This window comes from Lonchura striata, chromosome 2 (assembly GCF_046129695.1).
Source record: "Lonchura striata isolate bLonStr1 chromosome 2, bLonStr1.mat, whole genome shotgun sequence".
Taxonomy (NCBI): domain Eukaryota; kingdom Metazoa; phylum Chordata; class Aves; order Passeriformes; family Estrildidae; genus Lonchura; species Lonchura striata.
The window spans coordinates 116753656-116773789 of record NC_134604.1 but is presented as its reverse complement, the minus strand read 5'-3'; the positions used below and the strand labels follow the sequence as shown (position 1 = coordinate 116773789).

Here is a 20134-nt window from a genome sequence, read left to right as displayed (position 1 = left end):
CCACAGCTGCTGCCAGGGACACCCGAGCGGGGCTGGAGAGTTTTACGGGTTTCTTATCAGAAGAAAAATTCTAATGTTCTTAATTAAAATTCCTCATTTCTTCAGGCCTTGCTCAGACTCGAAGATGCCATGGGGATTAAAAGAAGCAGTTGAAATATAACAGACTGAATTTCTTGTTTTAAATAGAATGTATGCATAACCATGAAGGATATATGAATATGCAACAGCATATTGTTTTAAAGGTTATTCCTTTGTTCACAAGGCATGCTTGTTGTGGCTTAAGTGCCCGAGATCATCTGGACGTCGGTAATTCTTTGCTTTTTATTGTCTTGTAAGTGTCCTAACTCTAAATTTTATTACTCTAATTGCATTACTATTTTTATAACCATTTTAACATATTATAAAACTTGTAAAATTTTAAAAACCAAGCGGCGTTTTTCACAGGAGAGAACTTTCTGCCATTCCAGCTCCTTCCCTGCTGCTCCTGTGGCCTGGCCAGAGGCTGAGGCAGAGCCTCGGATTGTTCCTTGGGCACCCCAGGGCCGGGGAGCCCAGCGCCTCCGCGGGCACGGGAGCCGCAGTTTAATCACCCATGTCGCGCCTGGCCCTTGATTCAGGATAATTGCAATTAGCGCCGTGAATTAGTTCCGGGACGAAGGTGTTTTGTCCCTCGGCGGGCCCCGTCCTTGGCGCCCTCGGCCCGGCCCGTCCCTCCGGCCCCTCCCCCGCCGGCCGGGCGGGAGCGCTGGCGCCGCCATCTTTGAAGCGGGCGGCATTGGCGCCGTTCCCCGGCGGGGCGGCGATTCCTGGGGGGAAAGCGGGGACAGTACGGGGACGAGGGCCGCGATCGGTGTCCGCCGGCGGCCACAGGCAGCGCCGGGAGCGGGGCGGGGCGGGAAGGGGCGAGGCGGAGTGGGGGAGCCGTGCCCGGAGGGAAGATGGCGGCGGCGGCCTCAGCGGGGCGGGGCGCGCGCGGCGGGCGCGGGAAGCGGCGGGCGCGGAGGGACCGGAGGGACTGAGGAGACTGAGGGTCTGAGGGTCTGAGGGGGATTGAGGGGACTGAGGGCACCGAGACGCACTGAGGGGCACCCGCCGCCGCCGCCATGCACGTCGTGAAGCGAGGTGAGCGCTCCCGCCGCCCCGCGGGTCCCGAGTGTCGGGATTGAGGGGGGCTCTGCCCTGCCCAGGGCACCCGCGGGGTGGAAATGGGGTCCCTGCCCCGTTCTGGGGTTCCGCCTGCCGTGGGGGTCCCTGGCGTGGAAATCCCCCCGCTCTGGAGGGATCCCTCCTGGTGGGTGGGGGGCGGGTCCCCTTCAGCTTTGGGGCGCCGTGTGAGGGGGGATTAGACGCCCCTCGGCCCTGGGGGTGCCCCTCTCCTTCAAGGGAGCCCTGTCACGGAGGATGGGCTCCCCTGGGCTCTGGGGGGGCCCAGAGTGACAGAGCTCCCCCGGACCACCCTGGAATTGGGCTGGTGCGGTTTGGGTGGGAGCTCTGGGGTGCAGGGGGAGCGTTCCCTGGCCTTGACCAGCCCAGCGCGTACCAGGCCTGGTGCCCCGGAGATGCCACAGCTGCCAAGGGAGGGCTGGGCAGGGGGCTGCGCTGGGCTGCACTGCTGGGGCTGGGCAGGGCCGTTCTGTGCTGGACTGGTTCTTACTGGGGCGTTCTGTGCTGGACTGGTTCTTACTGGGGCGTTCTGTGCTGGACTGGCTCTTACTGGGGCGTTCTGTGATTAACTGGTTCTTACTGGGGTGCACTGGTGGGGCTGGGCAGAGGCATTCTGTGCTGAACTGGTTCTTAATGGGGCATTCTGTACTGAACTGGTTCTTACTGGGGCGTTCTGTGCTGAACTGGTTCTTACTGGGGCGTTCTGTGATGAACTGGTTCTTACTGGGGCGTTCTGTGATTAACTGTTTCTTACTGGGGCATTCTGTGCTGAACTGGTTCTTACTGGGGCATTCTGTGATTAACTGGTTCTTACTGGGGTGCACTGGTGGGGCTGGGCAGAGGCATTCTGTGATGAACTGGTTCTTACTGGGGTGTTCTGTGCTGAACTGGTTCTTACTGGGGTGCACTGGTGGGGCTGGGCAGGGGCATTCTGTGCTGAACTGGTTCTGACTGGGCTGCACTGGGGTGCCCTGTGCTGCCCTGGCTCTCACTGTGGCACTCTGTGCTGCACTGGGGCTGCACTGGGGCACTCTGTGCTGCACTGGGGCACTCTGTGCTGACCTGGCTCTCACTGTGGCACTCCGTGCTGCACTGGGGCTGCACTGGGGCACTCTGTGCTGCACTGGGGCTGCACGGGGGCACTCTGTGCTGCACTGTGCTGCCCTGGGGCACTCTGTGCTGCCCTGTGCTGACCTGGCTCTCGCTGTGTGCCGTGTCCTAGATGGGCGCCAGGAGCGGGTCATGTTTGACAAGATCACCTCGCGCATCCAGAAGCTCTGCTACGGCCTCAACGCCGACTTCGTGGATCCCGTGAGTGCCCCTGCCCTGCACTGATCCTGCCCTGGTCCCTGCTCCTGCTGGCCAAAGCCGGCTGGAAACACGGGCAGGAGCTCCCGGGGTGTCCTGTGGGGTTCCTGGGGGTCCCCTCCCGCCCAGCACGTCCTGTGGTTCCCTCAGCTCTCGGCAGACACATCCAGAATGGGTTTGTGGCCATTGTTTGTGCCCTGAGGGGTTTTGCTTCCCGGGTGCAGAGGCTGTGGACGGGAGAATCCCCTTTCCCTGCCATAGATCCTGTTCTCAAACCTTGGGGAAGCCATTGGGCCCCTGGCAGTTAACAAAACGAGTTGTGTTGTTCCAATTCCCATATTTTGGATTTGGCAGGCTGCTCCCAGTATCAGTCTGCAAAGTTGGAGCTCTGTCAAACGCCAGGACAGAATTCCCCACCACTGCCACATCTTTGCTTGGTTTTCTGAGCTGATTTGGGGTGGGCATTGACCCCACTCATGGAAGCTTGTCCTTCCAAAGCCTGTGACTCCCCGTTGGACCCATTGGTGTCTGTAGGTGCTTAGGCAGGTTTCAGACCCAGATTGGCCAATCTCATTTGGAGTCACCAGTTAAGGCTTTTCCCATGTCCCAAGTTCTTATGATCCATTCTCCCACCTGAAATCCCACCCATCACACAGTTGCCATTGGTCCTGTACCCAAAAGTCTTTGGATGGATGGCAGGAGGACACTGGTGACTTGGTGACCACAGTGGGAAGTGCCCTTGACTGGGAGTTGATGCTGAGGACAGAAGTGAAATTCCGAGTCCTCCTGCCTCCTTGTGCCCCTGAATTCTTATTCACTTTGCAGTGTGTGTGAGCTCTTTTCCTGGAGCTCAGTTTCTCCTTTGGGATTTGGATCTGCTTGTGCCAGAAGCTTCCCAGGCCAGCAGTAACCCTCCCAAACCCTGTGGTAACATTCCCTGCAAGGCTGTGAATCCCATGAGTTGTGCAAAAGTAGCAACAGTTCACAAAGGTTCAGCAGGGACTGGTCAGTCCTACTGCCTAGAAACCATCCTTACAGAGTCCCAGAAGGGTTTGGGCTGGAGGGACCCCAGAGCCCACCCAGTGCCACCCCTGCCATGGGGACACCTCCCACTGTCCCAGGCTGCTCCAGCCCCAGTGTCCAGCCTGGCCTTGGGCACTGCCAGGGATCCAGGGGAATCTGGGAATTCCATCCCAGCCCTGCCCACCCTGCCAGGGAACAATTCCCAATTCCCAATCTCCCACCCAGCCCTGCCCTCTGGCAGTGGGAGCCATTCCCTGTGTGCTGTCCCTCCATCCCTGTCCAGGAGCGTTCCCAGCTCTCCCAGGCTGGTGTTGCAGTTCGCTCTGCTCCTCCCGCACAGCGAGGGGTGCTGTGGGTGCTGGATCCCTCTGAGCTGTGGGTGCTGGGGCTCCCTGGGGTGCTGGGGCTCCCTGAGCTCGGCGTGTCCCTCCTGCAGGCGCAGATCACCATGAAGGTGATCCAGGGGCTGTACAGCGGGGTCACCACGGTGGAGCTGGACACTCTGGCCGCAGAGACCGCGGCCACGCTGACCACCAAGCACCCCGACTACGCCATCCTGGCCGCCCGCATCGCCGTGTCCAACCTGCACAAGGAGACCAAGAAAGCCTTCAGTGGTGGGTGAACGTGCCTGCTGGGGGCACAGACAGAGGGAGAGGTTTGGGGCACACAAACTGGGAGATTCTCGAGTGGGAGCTCCTGAGGGCCCAGGCTGGCCGAAAATGCCGTGGAGAAGAAACCCAGCAGTTCCCCAAGGCGAAGGGAATGGCCTGGCTATAGAAATGGAATGGTGAAAAATGTGATGGGTTGAGATCGAGTTGTACCCACTTTCCTCCTCATTGGTTACTTCTTACAGCGGGGCTTTGACAGAATTTGTGGGTTGTTCAGGTTGGCAGTGCTGAGCAGCAGAAGAGCAGTTGTGTGTTTGGGGTGTTGGAGGGGGTTATTTCCAAGGACTCCATCCCTGAATCCCAGTGCCACATGCTGCTGGGACAGGCATGGACATGTCCTGCTCACAGCCCTTTCCCTCACAGATGTGATGGAAGATCTCTACACCTACATCAACCCTCACAACGGGAAGCACTCCCCAATGATCTCCAAAGAGACTCTCGACATAGTTCTGGCCAACAAAGATGTAAGTAGTCGGGTTTTTACACTTCTGAACTATTGCACTGAAGTTTGAAAACTTAAATAATGTGCTTTTCTTACTTTTTAAGCAAGACATGCTTGTTTTAGGGTAAAAAGCCAACACAGAAACCAGTGCAGGGCATGAGTGGAAAGTGTAAGAGGGGATATAGGAGTTTTCTTCCTCTATGGATGTCATGTAGTAAAATTTGTTTTCTTGGATGTTCCCATTGCCACGATCAGCACAAGTAATTAATTTGAGAAAAAGTACCTTGTGCTGGAGCAAAGTGAGGCAGCACAGGAGGAAGAAAAGTGATTTGGGTTCAGCTTCCAGATCATTCCAGGTCTGTGTTCCAACCGGGAAGTTCCTTTGGTCCTTTGTTCTGTTTCTTGTTGTCCAGTCAGATTTCAGTAAATTCAGCCAAAAACCGAGTGAAAAAAGGTTGTTGAAGCTGTGCTTTTGTTGTTTTGAGGGAAGTGCTGTTCCTGCTTCATTCCTGTGCTCTGGTGCCCCTCGCACAGCAGAGCTTTGGGGCCAGGAATGCCAGCAGGTATAAATAGCATTTTTACAGCTTGTAAATTTTGTTGTTTCCTGCCAGCGCCTGAACTCTGCCATCATCTACGACAGAGACTTCTCCTACAACTACTTTGGCTTTAAGGTAAAGAGCACGTTGCTCCTGGGTCTGCTGGGAAGCATGGGAATGCTTGTGGGATCATCTGGACTGGGGCAAAGCGGGGCACAGGAGGGGGTGGGACACCAGTGGGGCTGTGAAGGTGAAGGGCACCTGCGCAAAGCAGCTGCCCTTTGGGAGAAATCATGGTGTTTTCTTGCTGCTGGAATATTTCAACTGTTGGGCTGGGATTCACAGCAGATCACACTGAGTGTTGTAGGATGCCACTCCTAAAGGAAATACTCTAATCCTCAGTAAGCCGCAGAAGGGATTTTTGCTTTTCCCACCGTTCAGTGGAGCAGTTCTCTCAGTGTGTCACCCCACACGTTTATCCTGCCCGTGCTGCTGGATGTCCCCACAGCACCCAGGGGCTGCTCTGCTGCCTCACACCCAGCTCAGCTGGGCTGCTGTGCTCTGGGTCTGCCAGGGAGGTCCTGTGGGCTCAGGACAGTGTGGAGCCTCCTGCCCATGCTCCACACTCTGTAATCCAAAGCAGTGTTGGAACCTTCCTGTGGACTTGTGTATTTTAATTAAGCTAATAAAGAGAGAAGCAGCAGAGTGCAGGGCTGGCAAAGCCTGGGATGAGGGGTGTGGAGATGACTGAGTTTGGAGTTGACAGGGTTTTTAAAAAAATTAAAGTCTGCCTGTCTGCTAAAATCCATCCTCTCTTTAAAGACTCTGGAACGCTCCTACTTGCTGAAAATCAACTCCAAAGGTAAGGGCTGTTCCTAGTGCTGAGTACTTCTTAAAAATTTTGAGTTAATTTCAATTGAATTAAAGCCAAGTTTAGGTGCTGTGCTGCCAGTGAGGCAGGCCCTTGGCTTGGATGTCCTGGGATACCAGAAGGGTCAGAGATGAATTACAGTAACATAAAGCTGAAACATAATTAGATTCTGGGCTGCATGTTTGATTGAATTTAACTGTTAATACAGGTAGGGGTTTTCCCTGCTCCATGAGAGCAGCTGAGAATTGGAGCAGATTGTTCCTTGAGCTTTTCAAAGCCTGATTGCATGAAGTCCTGAATAAACAGGCCTGGTGCTCTCTGAGCAGGAGCTGTGCTGGAGAACTCAAGTTCCTTCCAGCCCCAATCTCTGTGATTCCATGAAAACTCTGGCTCCCAAGTGTCCCACTGCAGCGTTTGGAGCTTGCTGTGACCTCTGTGACTGTCACATGGAGTCTTCTTCCTCCCTGCCTTTTTGGGTTTGCTTGGTGGGTGAGGGGCTGGGCATGTCCCAGCCACGAGCCTTGCCATCCCAAAATCCTGGTGCCCCGGGCACATTGCAGTGTGGGCAGCAGGAAAAGGGGGATTGTGCCCCTGTGCCCTGCTCAGGTGAGAGCCCACCTGCAGAGCTGCCCCAGCCCTGCCCCAGCCCAGCAGGAGCTGGAGCTGCTGCAGAGAGCCCAGAGGAGGCTCCAGGATGAGCAGAGGGATGGAGCAGCTCTGCTGGCAGGAAAGGCTGGCACAGCTGGGATTGTTCACCTGCACAGGAGAAGCTTTGGGCTGAGCTCAGGGTGGCCTGGCAGGGCCTGGAGGAGCCCCAGGAAAGCTGGAGAGAGACAATTTCCAGGGATGGAGGGACAGGGCACAGGGAATGGCTTTAAGCTGAAGGAAGGCAGGGCTGGGTGGGAGATTGGGAATTGGGAATTGTTCCCTGGCAGGGTGGGCAGGGCTGGGATGGAATTCCCAGATTCCCCTGGATCCCTGGCAGTGCCCAGGGCCAGGTTGGACACTGGGGCTGGAGCAGCCTGGCACAGTGGGAGGTGTCCCTGCCGTGGCAGGGGTGGCCCTGGGTGGGCTGTGAGGTCCCTGCCGAGCCAACCCCTGGAACTGCCTGGCCCTGTGTCCCTGCAGTTGCTGAACGTCCCCAGCACATGCTGATGAGGGTGTCTGTGGGCATCCACAAGGCCGACATCGACGCCGCCATCGAGACCTACAACCTGCTGTCGGAGCGCTGGTTCACCCACGCCTCGCCCACGCTCTTCAACGCGGGCACCAACCGCCCCCAGCTCTCCAGGTGCTGCCCCTCTCCTCACTGCAGCCTGCCCACAGGGAGGGCCTCGGGGGTCATCACAGCTGCTCAAGCGAGACGCTTGCACAGCCTCTGAAATGAGCAGCTGAGTTCCTGCCTGTGTTTTGTGAGGTTTTGAGCAGCTGTTGGCAAGTTTTAGCTGTGCTTGGGGAAAAATACCCAGGTTTCTGTCAGCTCTAGAGATATTGGAAACCTTTGCATGGCTGGATTATATTGGAAAGTTCCTGATGTGTATAGTCTGCTGCAGGTTGCCAGAAGAATCCTGGTAAGTCTTTCCTAAAAGCAGCAAGCATAACTGATAGGCTTTTGATATCGTATATATCAGGAAAAGGATTATATTTTTATGAAGGTTTGTATCAATGTTTTACAGGGAAAAGGCTCTTTTCCGGGGGGTGCTGGCACTGCCCAGGGAATGGGCACGGCCCCGAGGCTGCCAGAGCTCCAGGAGCTTTTGGCCAGCGCTGCCAGGGATGCCCAGGGTGGGATTGTGCAGGGCCATAAACTAGACTCTGATCCTTGTGGTTCCTTCCAGCTCATGATTCTTTGATTGAAAATGTTTGATACAGAGGTATCAGCAGTACAGGTATTGCTCACGGTGTTTTCTGGTTTCTCCTTTATTGCACACCTGTGGGATTGCTTTGTGGAGCACGCTAAAGTTCCTCTCTTTGCCCTGGTTTTTGCAGCCTGGTGAAACATGACTTTTCCTTCCATCTTTGACCACTGAAACCGTTTGTTTCCTTCAGCTGCTTCCTGCTGTGCATGAAGGACGACAGCATCGAGGGCATCTACGACACCCTGAAGCAGTGTGCCCTCATCTCCAAGTCTGCCGGGGGCATCGGCCTCGCCGTGAGCTGCATCCGTGCCACGGGCAGCTACATCGCTGGGGTGAGTGCCTGTGCCACCCTGGCTCACCCAGACAGGGACAGCACAGGGACACTGCTGCTGCTCCCAGCAGAGCCCAGACCAGAGCTGCCTCTCACTCACTTCACACAGCACTGAGCCTCCCTCAGCAGCCCCTTGGCCTAAGGCAGGAAGGTTGGTTTTCGTCCCTGTTTCGGCTTCCTAATAGAAACCCTTCCAAGCAGAGGATCTTGTTCCAGTGTTTGGCCAGACAATTCCAATGTTTGTCTGTTAGCAGCCTAGGAATATGCCCAGAGACTTGTGCACTAGCCCCTTGCCTTTCTGTGTCTCTAATTGCCCCAGACCTTCCATGGATGTGCGTTTGGGGTTTCTTGTTACAGTGTGTGTAAACCCTGCAAGCCTTTAGGTGACATAACATAGGGCCAAGAAGTTAGGAAGGGCATTTTATTAACTCTGGGACGCATAGCTGATATGCAAACTTTTGTCAGAGAAGGTGTGGGGAAGGGACTAGAAATAATTGGTGGTGATCAGTGTAAGAGCTCTGCAGCCTGAGGAAAGACCCACAGGAAGTGGTCAGCCCCTGCAGGGAGTTTCTTGTACTGATGGTTTTCCTGTGTCCCTGCAGACAAACGGGAATTCCAACGGGCTGGTTCCCATGCTGAGGGTCTACAACAACACCGCCCGCTACGTGGATCAAGGTGGAAACAAGGTACCTCAAACCAGGGTCCAGAAGGGAGACTCAGGTCATGGAGAGCTTCCACACCGGCCAGGACTGTCCCACAAACACCAGGGAGCTGATGGACTGGTTGTGGGTGACACATCATCACAAAAGGGCATTTTCCCCCTGTGTTGGTATCTGGGCTGCCCCCCGGTTCCTAGCTGCTTTGGGAAGTTGTGGGCACTCGGGAGCAGGGCAGCAGGTTTCTTTCCAAGGACAGTTTGTTCTGATCTGGATTGTGTTCCGTGTCCTAGAGACCTGGGGCTTTTGCCATCTACCTGGAGCCGTGGCACTTGGACATCTTTGAGTTCCTGGACTTGAAGAAGAACACAGGGAAAGAAGAGCAGCGAGCTAGGGACCTGTTCTTTGCACTCTGGATCCCTGATCTCTTCATGAAGCGAGTGGAAACCAACCAGGTGAGAACTTGGCTGGCACAGAAAAGCTCTGCTAGTGGAGGAGCATGTGAGCAGCCCTGGAAGGAGCTCAGCAAGGGCTGCAGAGCTGCTTTGCTCCTTCCAGGACCTTCCTGGAAGAGCTGCTGCACCTTGTTTGAGGACTTGGCTGTGCAGGTGGAGAATGGAGCTGGGCAACTCCAGCTCTGTGTTTTGCTTCAGGACTTAGTCTTACAGTCCATGGCTCGTTCTTGGACTGTTGGGCTATTTTGACTCTGGGGCTTCCTTAAGGCATCAACATTTCTCAGTAAATTATTCTTATGGCTGCTTGTATTTCACAGCATCCCAGACTGGTTTGGCTTGGGAGGGACCTTAAAACTCATGCAGTGCCACCCTCTGCCATGGGCAGGGACATCTTTCACTGTCCCAGATTGCTCCAAACCCCATCCAGCCTGGCCTTGGACACTCACAGGGATGGGGTAGCCACAGCTTTAACTAAAAGTGCCTAAAGATTTCCTCTGAATATTTTTCCCCTACACAGGACTGGTCCTTAATGTGCCCAAATGAGTGTCCTGGCCTGGATGATGTCTGGGGAGAGGAATTTGAGAAGCTCTATGAGAGGTAAGAAGAGTGAGCAGACCTGTAAGTGGTGCCGTGGCCTGCCAGAGCTGCCCGTGTCCCGTGGGATCTGGGGCCGTGGCACGGGCTTGTGGGAGGGGGCTCAGAGGTGGCCGTGGCTCATTGCCACATGCATAAAAATGTGAGGGTGGGGCTGTGACCTGTCAGGGTGGAGCTGTGTGTGAATGACCCTTTCAGCCTGCTAGAGGGACAGTGTCCCTGCTGGAGGGACATCCTGCAGCGATCCCCACTCAGGGCACTCCGTGGCTCCGTGTGGAACTGCTGTGGTGGGAGATTGGTTTCCCTTACCCAAGGACAGTGCTGCTGCCTGCCCCAGGGCTGCCCGTGCAGAGCTCAGCAGTGAGGAGGGCCGTGGCTGCCCCAGGCCCGAGGAGCCCTGAGGCTTTCCCTGGTTTCTGGGGCTCGGGGCTGACAGGGCTGCGGGTGCGTTGCAGCTACGAGCGGCAGGGCCGCGTGCGCAGGGTGGTGAAGGCCCAGCAGCTCTGGTACGCCATCATCGAGTCCCAGACCGAGACTGGCACCCCCTACATGCTCTACAAGGACTCCTGCAACAGGAAGAGCAACCAGCAGAACCTGGGCACCATCAAGTGCAGCAACCTGTGCACCGAGATCGTGGAATACACCAGCAAGGAGGAGGTGGGTGCAGAGCGGGAGCTCGGAGCACTGGGGAGCTGGGAGAGCTCCTGTGGCATCTCTCTGGCTGGGAGAGCTCCTGTGGCAATTCTCTCTGGCTGGGAGAGCTCCTGTAGCACCTCTCTGGGATATGTCTGATTGTTGCTTGGGAAGGGAGCAGGCAGCTGAGAAACTCCTGACCTGAGGACTCACAGCCCTTCCATGGGCCGTGGGTTCCCTTCCCACTCCTGTGGCAGGTTTGGGATGACACAAGACGTCCTTCAAAGGGGAAGTGACAAGGAGCAATATTGTAAATGCAGGTGACCCCGGTGGGAAGAAATTATTATATTTGACTCTAGTTCAGAAGACTGATTTTTTTATTATAACTATACTATAATACATTAATATACTATTTAAAGGAGATACTAAAACTGTATACCCAGTTTTTCTAACTACTGTATCTAACTCACAACTCGTAACCCTCTGTCTTGAGCCCAGCCCCAGGTGGGTTGGATTGGCCATCAGGCTCAAACAATCCTCACCAGAATCCAATCAAGCAATCACCTCAGGGAAACAATTCTCTAAATCCATTCTACGTGAGAAAAACAAAAAGCAGAAATAGAAATTTTTTTGAAATGTTTTCTCTTCCTTCTGTGCTTCTCTATGAAAAAAATCTTGAAAGAGAGAAGAATGTACCTTCCACAGAACAAATCAGGCTTAAAAATTCCTTCCAACCCAGACCCTTCTGGGATTCTGTGTAAGGTTGTTTTCCAGGCAGTGGGACTGACCAGGGCAGGATTTTTCTGGTAATACCAATTTCTACTGACCTTCCCTGAATTGTTGTGACCTTTTGCACAGCTTGTGGCATGCCAGAGGACCAAGGGGTGCACTTTCCCTGGCTGGCAGGTTCCCTGGCGGGTTGTCCTGTGCTTGGGGCAGAGCTGTGTGGTCTGGGGCTGTCCCCAGTGATGCCCTGTCTGTGCCCACAGGTGGCTGTGTGTAACCTGGCCTCCATCGCCCTGAACATGTACGTGACCCCCGAGCACACCTACGACTTCAAGAAGCTGGCTGAGGTCACCAAGGTCATCGTCCGAAACCTCAACAAAATCATTGACATCAACTACTACCCTGTGCCAGAGGTGAGTGCTGGGCTGGGCCTGAATCCTGCCCAGGGCAGTCTGGGACACAAGGAATCACAGGGAGCTCTGTGAACCACCTGTTCCCAGGTGGGACCTGGCAGTGCCTGCCTGAGCTCCAGCCCACAGCAGCTCCGTGGTGAAGCAGTTGTAGGAAAGCTTCCCCCTCTGCTTCTGCCATTGGGATCTTTTCATGCGTGAGGATCTCCTTGCAGCACAGACCACCACTAGGAACAGAGTGGGAAGTGGAACGCAGAGAAGGATCCTGGAAAGATCCTCAGATAGTGTAGCTCATTTTGGTTGGTTTTACAACCCCCTGACAAGAGTGGGGGTCAGCCTCTGCTCCCAGAGAGCAAGGAAAAGGACACGAGGAAATGGCCTCAACCCCTGGCAAGAGAGATTTAAGTTGAACATTAGGAAAAATTTCTTAATGGATAGGGCTGTCCATCTCTGGCACTGAATGCCCAGAGCAGTGGTGAAGTCCTCATCCCTGGAGGGGATTTAATATCCATGTGGATGTGGCACCTGGGGACATGGTCAGTGGTGGCTTTGGCTCTGCTGGGGAACAGTTGGACTTGGTGGGCTCAGAGGGGTTTTCCAACCTCAGTGATTCTGTGATTCTGCTCTGTTAAATGTCTCCATGTATCAGAAGGTGCTGAGTGTTCTCTTGGAAATCCTGGCTCCCTTTGCTGGGTTAAACAACTGAGTGTGCTCAGGTCTGACAAACTCAGTCTGTGTCGCTGTTGAGGCAGGGATGGGAATGAGGAGAGTCCATCTTCAGAAGGCAAAGAATGATCTTCATTCAAAAACACCTCTCTTTTATAGAGAACATCGTGAATATTAATCTCATTGGTCTTAAAGTAAAAACATTTCACCTGATTGGTACACTCGACTTAGGTCAGCGTGGTAGGAGATATCTACAAACAATATGAAGGCAAAGAACCATCTTTATTCAAAAACACCTCTCTCTTTTATAGAGAACATCGTGAACATTAATTCCATTGGTCTTAAAGTAAAACCATTTCACCTGATTGGTGCACTGGACCTAGGTCAGTGTGGTACAACTTATCTATAAACAATATGAACAGAGAGATAATAATAGTTTACATTGCTCCCGGACTTTTTCCCAGGCTGAGCCTGGCAGAGATCTCTCTCTTTTTCTCTCTGAGCTGAGACTATCCCCCAGTGTGGGCTGCAGCAGGCAGTGTGAGGCTGGCAGGAGCACTGTGCAGAGCTGAGGGCACGCTGCAGCAGCAGAGGCTTTGCTGCCGTGTCCCAGCTGTGCTGAGGTGCCGTGTCCCAGCTGTGCTGGGCTGTGTGTGCTGAGCTGCTGTGTCCCAGCTGTGCTGTGCCGTGTCCCAGCTGTGCTGGGCTGTGTGTGCTGAGCTGCTGTGTCCCAGCTGTGCTGTGCTGAGGTGCCGTGTCCCAGCTGTGCTGTGCCGTGTCCCAGCTGTGCTGAGGTGCCATGTCCCAGCTGTGCTGTGCCGTGTCCCAGCTGTGCTGGGCTGTGCTGTGCTGTGCCGTGTCCCAGCTGTGCTGTGCCGTGTCCCAGCTGTGCTGTGCCGTGTCCCAGCTGTGCTGTGCTGAGGTGCCGTGTCCCAGCTGTGCTGTGCCGTGTCCCAGCTGTGCTGTGCCATGTCCCAGCTGTGCTGAGGTGCCGTGTCTGCGCTGTCCCGCAGGCCGAGCGCTCCAACCGGCGGCACCGGCCCATCGGCATCGGCGTGCAGGGCCTGGCCGACGCCTTCATCCTCATGAGGTTCCCCTTCGAGAGCGCCGAGGCGCAGCGCCTCAACCAGCACATCTTCGAGACCATCTACTACGGGGCCCTGGAGGCCAGCTGCGAGCTGGCCCGGGAGCAGGGCCCCTACGACACCTACCAGGGCTCGCCCGTCAGCAAGGGGGTGAGTGCGTGCCAGGATGGGACAGGGAAAGCTCTGGGGAGCTGGTCCTGTGCCTGGGCTGCTGCAGAGACCTGCAGGGAGCTGGTTCTGGCAAGTGGGATGTGAGTCAGCAGTGCCCTGCAGCCAGGAGGGACATCCCTGTCCTGGGGACACCAGGCCCACCATCACTGCCCGGAGGGAAGGGATTGTCCCACTCTGCTCTGGGCTGGGACAGCCTCACCTCCAGCGCTGGGGACAGTTCTGGCTGTCTCAGTAAAAGGTCAGAAGCTGTTGGAAAGTGCCCAGAGGAGGGACACGAGGTGGGGAAGGTCCAGAGGGACCCCCGAGGTCCCTGGGGCAGCTCAGCCTGGAGCAGCCTGAGGTCAGAGCTCCCCGGGGCTGCAGGGACAGCTCCGATCTCTGCTCTGGGCCAGGGACAGCACCAGGGAGCGCCTGGGGCTGGGCCAGGCCAGCTCAGGCTGCAATCAGGGAAAGGCTCTTCCCCAGAGGTGCTGGCACTGCCCAGGCTGCCCAGGGAATGGGCACGGCCCCGAGGCTGCCAGACCTGCAGGAGCCTTTGGCCAGCGCTGCTAGGGATGCCCAGGCTGGGGCTGGTGGGGTCTGGGCAGGGCAGGGTGGCACTGGGGGGTCCCTTCAGTTGAGGATATTCTGGGATTCTGTGTTTTGAGAAGACAATCAGACTCTGGCTGTGCTGGCTGTGCCTTGGAGCAGTCACAAGATGGAGGGTTTGTTAGGTCATACCAGAGCTTCACTGAGATCTAATGGGAGGGAAGAATTAAGAGGAAAAACTGGTCCATTTCCAATGGGGTTTATAAAACATGGAGAAAAGAGTGCCCTCTCTAACTGTGACCAAACTGTGTTCCTCAGATCCTTCAGTATGACATGTGGAATGTCACCCCCTCTGACCTTTGGGACTGGAAGGCTTTGAAGGAGAAGATTGCCAAGTGAGTAACCCTGCATGGTTTGTAGTAGATGTCAGATAAAATTCAGACTGGATTGGGCGGGAAGGACCTCAAAGCCCAGCCAGGGCCACCTCTGCCATGGCAGGGACACCTTCCATGTCCCAGGCTGCTCCAAGCCCCGTCCAGCCTGGCTTTGGATATGAATTTGATATGATCTGTCTACTGAGAACTAAAGGCAGGGTCCAAGTGTGAAAACATGTGCTCCCCCCACCCCAGCAGATCTTTCCTGTGAGCTGTTTTTTGGGTGGCTTTCTTTCCTTCTTGTTCTTCCAAGGCTGAGGAGCACACCCTCACTGCTCTGCTGTAGCTGAGCTCTAAATTCCATTTTAGATGCATCCAGCAGGAAGGTTTGTATTCCCATTAAACAAATGTAGTGAGGAGTGAGCCATGAGCTGGGGGCTCTTCCCTGCTGCCAGGGAAAAGCTGAGCCTTGAACATCCTCAAGACGGGAATCACTGAAGTGTGAAGTGCCTGTCACGGACTAATTCTGTCTGTTTGGCTCTAATTTTTAATTGTAAATCTGTTCCCTGTCCTGTGTGTGGAGAGGTTTCAGCCTCTTCATGGGCTGCTGGTTCAGTTCTGCCTCAGGGCTGTGGATCGTGCAGTGCCTGGCAGATTGTCTTCCCTGCACCCCATCCGTGACTGACTCACTTGGGAAAGCCTCTGGTGAGGGGTGAGAACAGCAATTCCACTTGATCTGCCCACAGTGCCAGCTCAGTGGTGCTTCCCTGTTCCCTGTGGGCGATGTGGGGCTTTGCAGGCTATCCCAGATTTCCCAGTCCGTGCTGTTCCTGCTCTCTCCTGTCCTGTGTCCCTTGGCTGCAGCTCCCTACCTTTGCCTGCTGTCCCCAGGTACGGTGTCAGGAACAGCCTCCTCATCTCCCCCATGCCAACAGCCTCCACTGCCCAGATCCTGGGCAACAACGAGTCCATCGAGCCCTACACCAGCAACATCTACACCCGCAGGGTGCTCTCGGGGGAGTTCCAGGTGAGCTCTGGGCACGAGCTTTGCTCCTGCTGAGATTTTATGGCTAGAGGCAAGGGGAGGCCTCACACCTGGGGGCTCAGTTCAGCTGGATGCTTGTGTCCAAGCACCAGGGGGACCTGGAGCACTGCTGCTGCAGGAGTGCAGCTCTGTGTGTTCCACAGTCACCATGGAATAGGTGAAGTTGTAAACAATGCTGCTTTTGTCTGGGAAAAGCCTCAAGGTGGGCTGCAGGAATAACTGCTGAGGGGGTGGTGATGTCATGGAAGGGACATGGGAAGAGTGGCTGAAACCAGGTCCTGAGAGCGAGCTGTGAAGCACTCAAGGGTCTGAAGGGGCCATGGAAGAGCTCCAGAGGCTCAGAGGGGTCTGTCAGTCAGGAAAGGGAGTGAAACAAGATGAGTTCTGGAGGCTGGAGTTAGCAAAGCCCCCTGTGGAGACAAGGGGAGGCTGTCCCTGTTTGGGAGGTGTGTCCATCCCCTCTGGGGTGTCTCAGTGCTCTCCATTCCTCCTGGCTGTAGGATCAGACAGGAGAGGGGAGGTGGATCAGGAGGATCATTGCTCTGCCTCCCTGTGTAGGGCTGGGGGACAGGGACCCCAGTTGCAGCAGGAAAAGGTGGCTGTGTTTTCTTCCCAATACTCAGCCTGCCCTTGGTCTGCTTTTTCCCCTGCTGACATCAGTCTTGATTGTTCACACCCTTCTTTAGGAACTCGGGTTGTGGCCAGTGGCCCAACAACAGGAAGATCCCTTGTTGGAGTTCCTCATGCAGGGCAGTTCCATACAGCCCCCTGCTGATTTGCCATGTCCAGCAGAATCCCAGAATGGTTTGGAGGGACTTAGAGATCATGTAGTTCCAGCTCTTGCCATGGCAGGGACACCTTCCAGTACCCCAGGCTGCTCCTGCCTGTCCAGCCTGGCCTGGAACACTTCACGGGGGAGGGAATGGGCAGGAAGTTGTTCAGCCATTTAAAGTCTTTTGGCTCTGTCCCTCCCAGGTTGTGAATCCCCACTTGCTGAAGGATCTGACGGAGAGGGGCTTGTGGAATGAGGAGATGAAGAACCAGATCATCGCCCACAACGGCTCCATCCAGGTACAGGGCCAGCAGGGCAGGGATTCCTGCCAGGTACCTCCTGGATCCCCACCTAGCAGGAAGGTGATAAAGGGGTGGTTTCACAGCAGGGAGCATCATGGAATCTCCTGAGCTGAAGGGACCCCCAGGGATCCCCCAGTGCCAGCCCTGCCCTGCCCAGACCCACCAACCCCAGCCTGGGCATCCCTGGCAGCGCTGGCCAAAGGCACCTGGAGCTCTGGCAGCCTCGGGGCCGTGCCCATTCCCTGGGCAGTGCCAGCACCTCTGGGGAAGAGCCTTTCCCTGATTGCAGCCTGTCCACATGTAGCTGCTGAGGGGGAGATGAGGCTGTCTGCAGGTGTGCTTGGTGCTTACAGACTCAGGATGTCCAGAGGAGGCCACCAAGTTACCAGAGGCATGGAGCACCTCTCCTGCAAGGAAAGGAGAGAGAATTGGGATTGTTCAGCCTGGAGAAGGCTCCAGGGGTGACCTAATTGCAGCCTTCCAGGACCTAAAGGAGCCAACAGGAAACATGGAGAGAGACAGTTTACAAGGCCTGGGAGGACAGGACCTAAGGAATGGCTCCCCCTGCCAGAGGGCAGGGCTGGATGGGAGATTGGGAATTGTTCCCTGGCAGGGTGGGCAGGGCTGAGATGGAATTCCCAGAGCAGCTGGGGCTGCCCTGGATCCCTGGCAGTGCCCAGGGCCAGGTTGGACACTGGGGCTGGAGCAGCCTGGGGCAGTGGGAGGTGTCCCTGCCATGGCAGTGGGAGGTGGCACTGGGTGAACTTTAAGGTCCCTCCAGACCCAAGCCATTCTGGGATTCCATGTTTGGACTCAGGGATAGAGCTCAGCTGTACAGGCCTCAGTTCCAGTCAGGATTGCTGGAGCCCCAGCAATCACTGAAGAATTCCATGATATAAATAGGGATATCTGGGCAGTCAGTGCTTTCCAGCCTGGAAAACGCCTCTTGTTCTTCTAGAACATCCCTGAGATTCCCGATGACCTGAAGCAGCTCTACAAGACCGTGTGGGAGATCTCCCAAAAAACCATCCTGAAGATGGCTGCAGACAGAGGGGCCTTCATCGACCAGAGCCAGTCCCTGAACATCCACATCGCCGAGCCCAACTACGGGAAGCTCACCAGCATGCACTTCTACGGCTGGAAACAGGTACAGCTGGGCTCCTTCCCAAAACGGGGCAGCAGAGGGGGTTCCTGGGGCTCCTTCCCAAAACGGGGCAGCAGAGGGGGTTCCTGGGGCTCCTTCCCAAAACGGGGCAGCAGAGGGGGTTCCTGGGGCTCCTTCCCCAAAACGGGGCAGCAGAGGGGGTTCCTGGGGCTCCTTCCCCAAAAAGGGGCAGCAGAGGGGGTTCCTGGGGCTCCTTCCCAAAACGGGGCAGCAGAGGGGGTTCCTGGGGCTCCTTCCCCAAAACGGGGCAACAGAGGGGGTTCCTGGGGCTCCTTCCCAAAACGGGGCAGCAGAGGGGGTTCCTGGGGCTCCTTCCCCAAAACGGGGCAGCAGAGGGGGTTCCTGGGGCTCCTTCCCAAAACGGGGCAGCAGAGGGGGTTCCTGGGGCTCCTTCCCAAAACGGGGCTGGGGCTGGGGTGTTGTTCCCAAAAACAGGGGCATTACCTTGGACTGGGGGCTTGTTCCCAACAAATAGGAACTGTACTTGGGACTGGAGGGCTTGTTCCCAAAAAACAAGTGCTGTACCTGGGACTGGGGGGCTGTTCCCAACAAATAGGGCCTGGCAAGTTTGGCACTGATAAATTCTGGCACAGCAAGCTGGTCTCAGCGATTCTGGGAAGGGCAAACAGCTGTTTCCTTCCAAGAATCCTGCTTTCCCCTGGAGCATCCCCGGAGCTGGGGGTGCCCGCTGTGCTGCTGCCAGCGCTGAGGTCCCCCCGTGTCCCCAGGGCCTGAAGACTGGCATGTACTACCTCCGGACAAAGCCCGCTGCCAACCCCATCCAGTTCACCCTCAACAAGGAGAAGCTGCGGGAGCGGGAGAAGGCGTCCAGGGAGGAGGAGGAGAAGGAGAGGAACAAGGCAGCCATGGTGTGCTCCCTGGAGAACAGGGAGGAGTGCCTGATGTGTGGCTCCTAAGGGATCGCCCACGGCTCCGGCAGAGCCTCTGCCCCTGGCTGGAGCTGCAGGGACAGGAGCATCTGGAGGAACGTCAGGGGGCTGGGGCTGGGGCTGGGGCTGGGAGGGGGTGGTGTAGCTTCCCCATCCACAGGGATGGGCTGAGTATTGCTTTAGTAGCTGGGCTTTCCAGGGATTTCAGCGCTCTGGCGTGGCCTTCCACAGAACCCTGCAGGCGGGACTGGCGACAGCGAGGTGCTGGTGCCACTCACAGCTCTGTCCTGGGCACTCCAGGCCGTGCCTTGCAGTCACCAGACACTGCTCCTCGTGTGCCAGAGGGAGCAGCACAGGCTGGTCCCGTTTCCTGGGCTGGGAACCCCCCGGGGGAGGGTGGTCAGTGTCTGCCAGGGCACAGGCAGCTGTGTCCTGACACACCTGCAGTGTCCCCAGCCTGCCAGAGCCTCCTCCTCCCACTGCTGCTCCCTCTCCTTGTCCTCTGGCCTTTCCAGAACGCCTTTGGAAGGAGCAGATGGGTGGCAGGGGTGTTGCTTCCTGTGCTCTTCTCCCTCAGCTGGCCAGGACAGCCTGGCACGGGCTGGTGTCCTCCAGTGGGGACAGAAAGGCAGAGCTGCTGCCCTGCATTTTATTCTGCATGAAATTCACTGGTTTGATCCAATTGCTTGGGCAGTTTCCTGCCATGGGGCCAGTGCTGTCCTTGGCCACAGGTCAGGTGCCATTTTGTGAGGGCCACACGCCATTGGTGAAGATCACCTGCCACCTCTTTTCAGGGAGATCCACTTCACCCCAGGTAGTTCTTAGATTTTCTAAACCTCTTATCTATTTACTGCTCCTGTCCTCACTCCCTGCTCGAACTCAGTGGGGTCCAGGCAGTCCTGCAGTATTTATTGAACTCGTGAACCACACCCCACCCCGAGAACTCAATAAAAGGTGGAATGCTGAAGGAACGGGCGCTGCTGCTGGGACGCTCCTGTGGTGGTGGGCAGGGAGCAGCGGTGCTGGAGGTGCGTGCTGCTTCCCACGGGGACACGGGGCACTGTCCCTCTGCACAGCTCCGGGGAGGAGGGACAGCCGGGCACTCCCTGCTTCCAGGGACAGCGACGGGAGAGGGAACGGCCTCGGGCTGGGCCCGGTTCTGGCCCGACTCACAAACCCTGGTCCGGTTCTGTGCCAGCGCTTGAACCCTGGTTCTGGCTCGGTTCTGGCCCATTGATCCCCGGTTCTGGCCCGGTTCCGTGCCAGCATTCAACCCTCGTTCTGTACCAGCACTCAAACCCCGGTTCTGTCCCCTCGATCCCCGGTACTGGCCCGGTTCTGTCCCCTCGATCCCCGGTTCTGGCCCGGTTCTGTCCCCTCGATCCCCGGTTCTGGCCCATCGATCCCCGGTTCTGGCCCGGTTCTGGCCCGGTTCTGGCCCATCGATCCCCGGTTCTGGC

At 56.4% G+C, this 20134-nt stretch overlaps 1 protein-coding gene across 1 annotated transcript; it reads left to right on the top strand.

Annotated features, from left to right (window-relative positions):
* The first annotated feature begins 987 nt into the window (after positions 1-987).
* Positions 988-18769, top strand: RRM1 (ribonucleotide reductase catalytic subunit M1). Its single transcript, XM_021538750.2, has 19 exons — positions 988-1122; positions 2387-2475; positions 3932-4109; positions 4527-4627; positions 5217-5276; positions 5964-6003; positions 7141-7303; positions 8062-8203; positions 8805-8888; positions 9152-9313; positions 9831-9910; positions 10363-10564; positions 11530-11679; positions 13356-13577; positions 14445-14521; positions 15392-15527; positions 16521-16616; positions 17578-17766; positions 18513-18769. The coding sequence occupies exons 1-19, from the start codon at positions 1104-1106 to the stop codon at positions 18699-18701; spliced, it is 2379 nt and encodes a 792-aa protein (XP_021394425.1). The 5' UTR covers positions 988-1103; the 3' UTR covers positions 18702-18769.
* The last annotated feature ends 1365 nt before the right edge of the window (positions 18770-20134 follow it).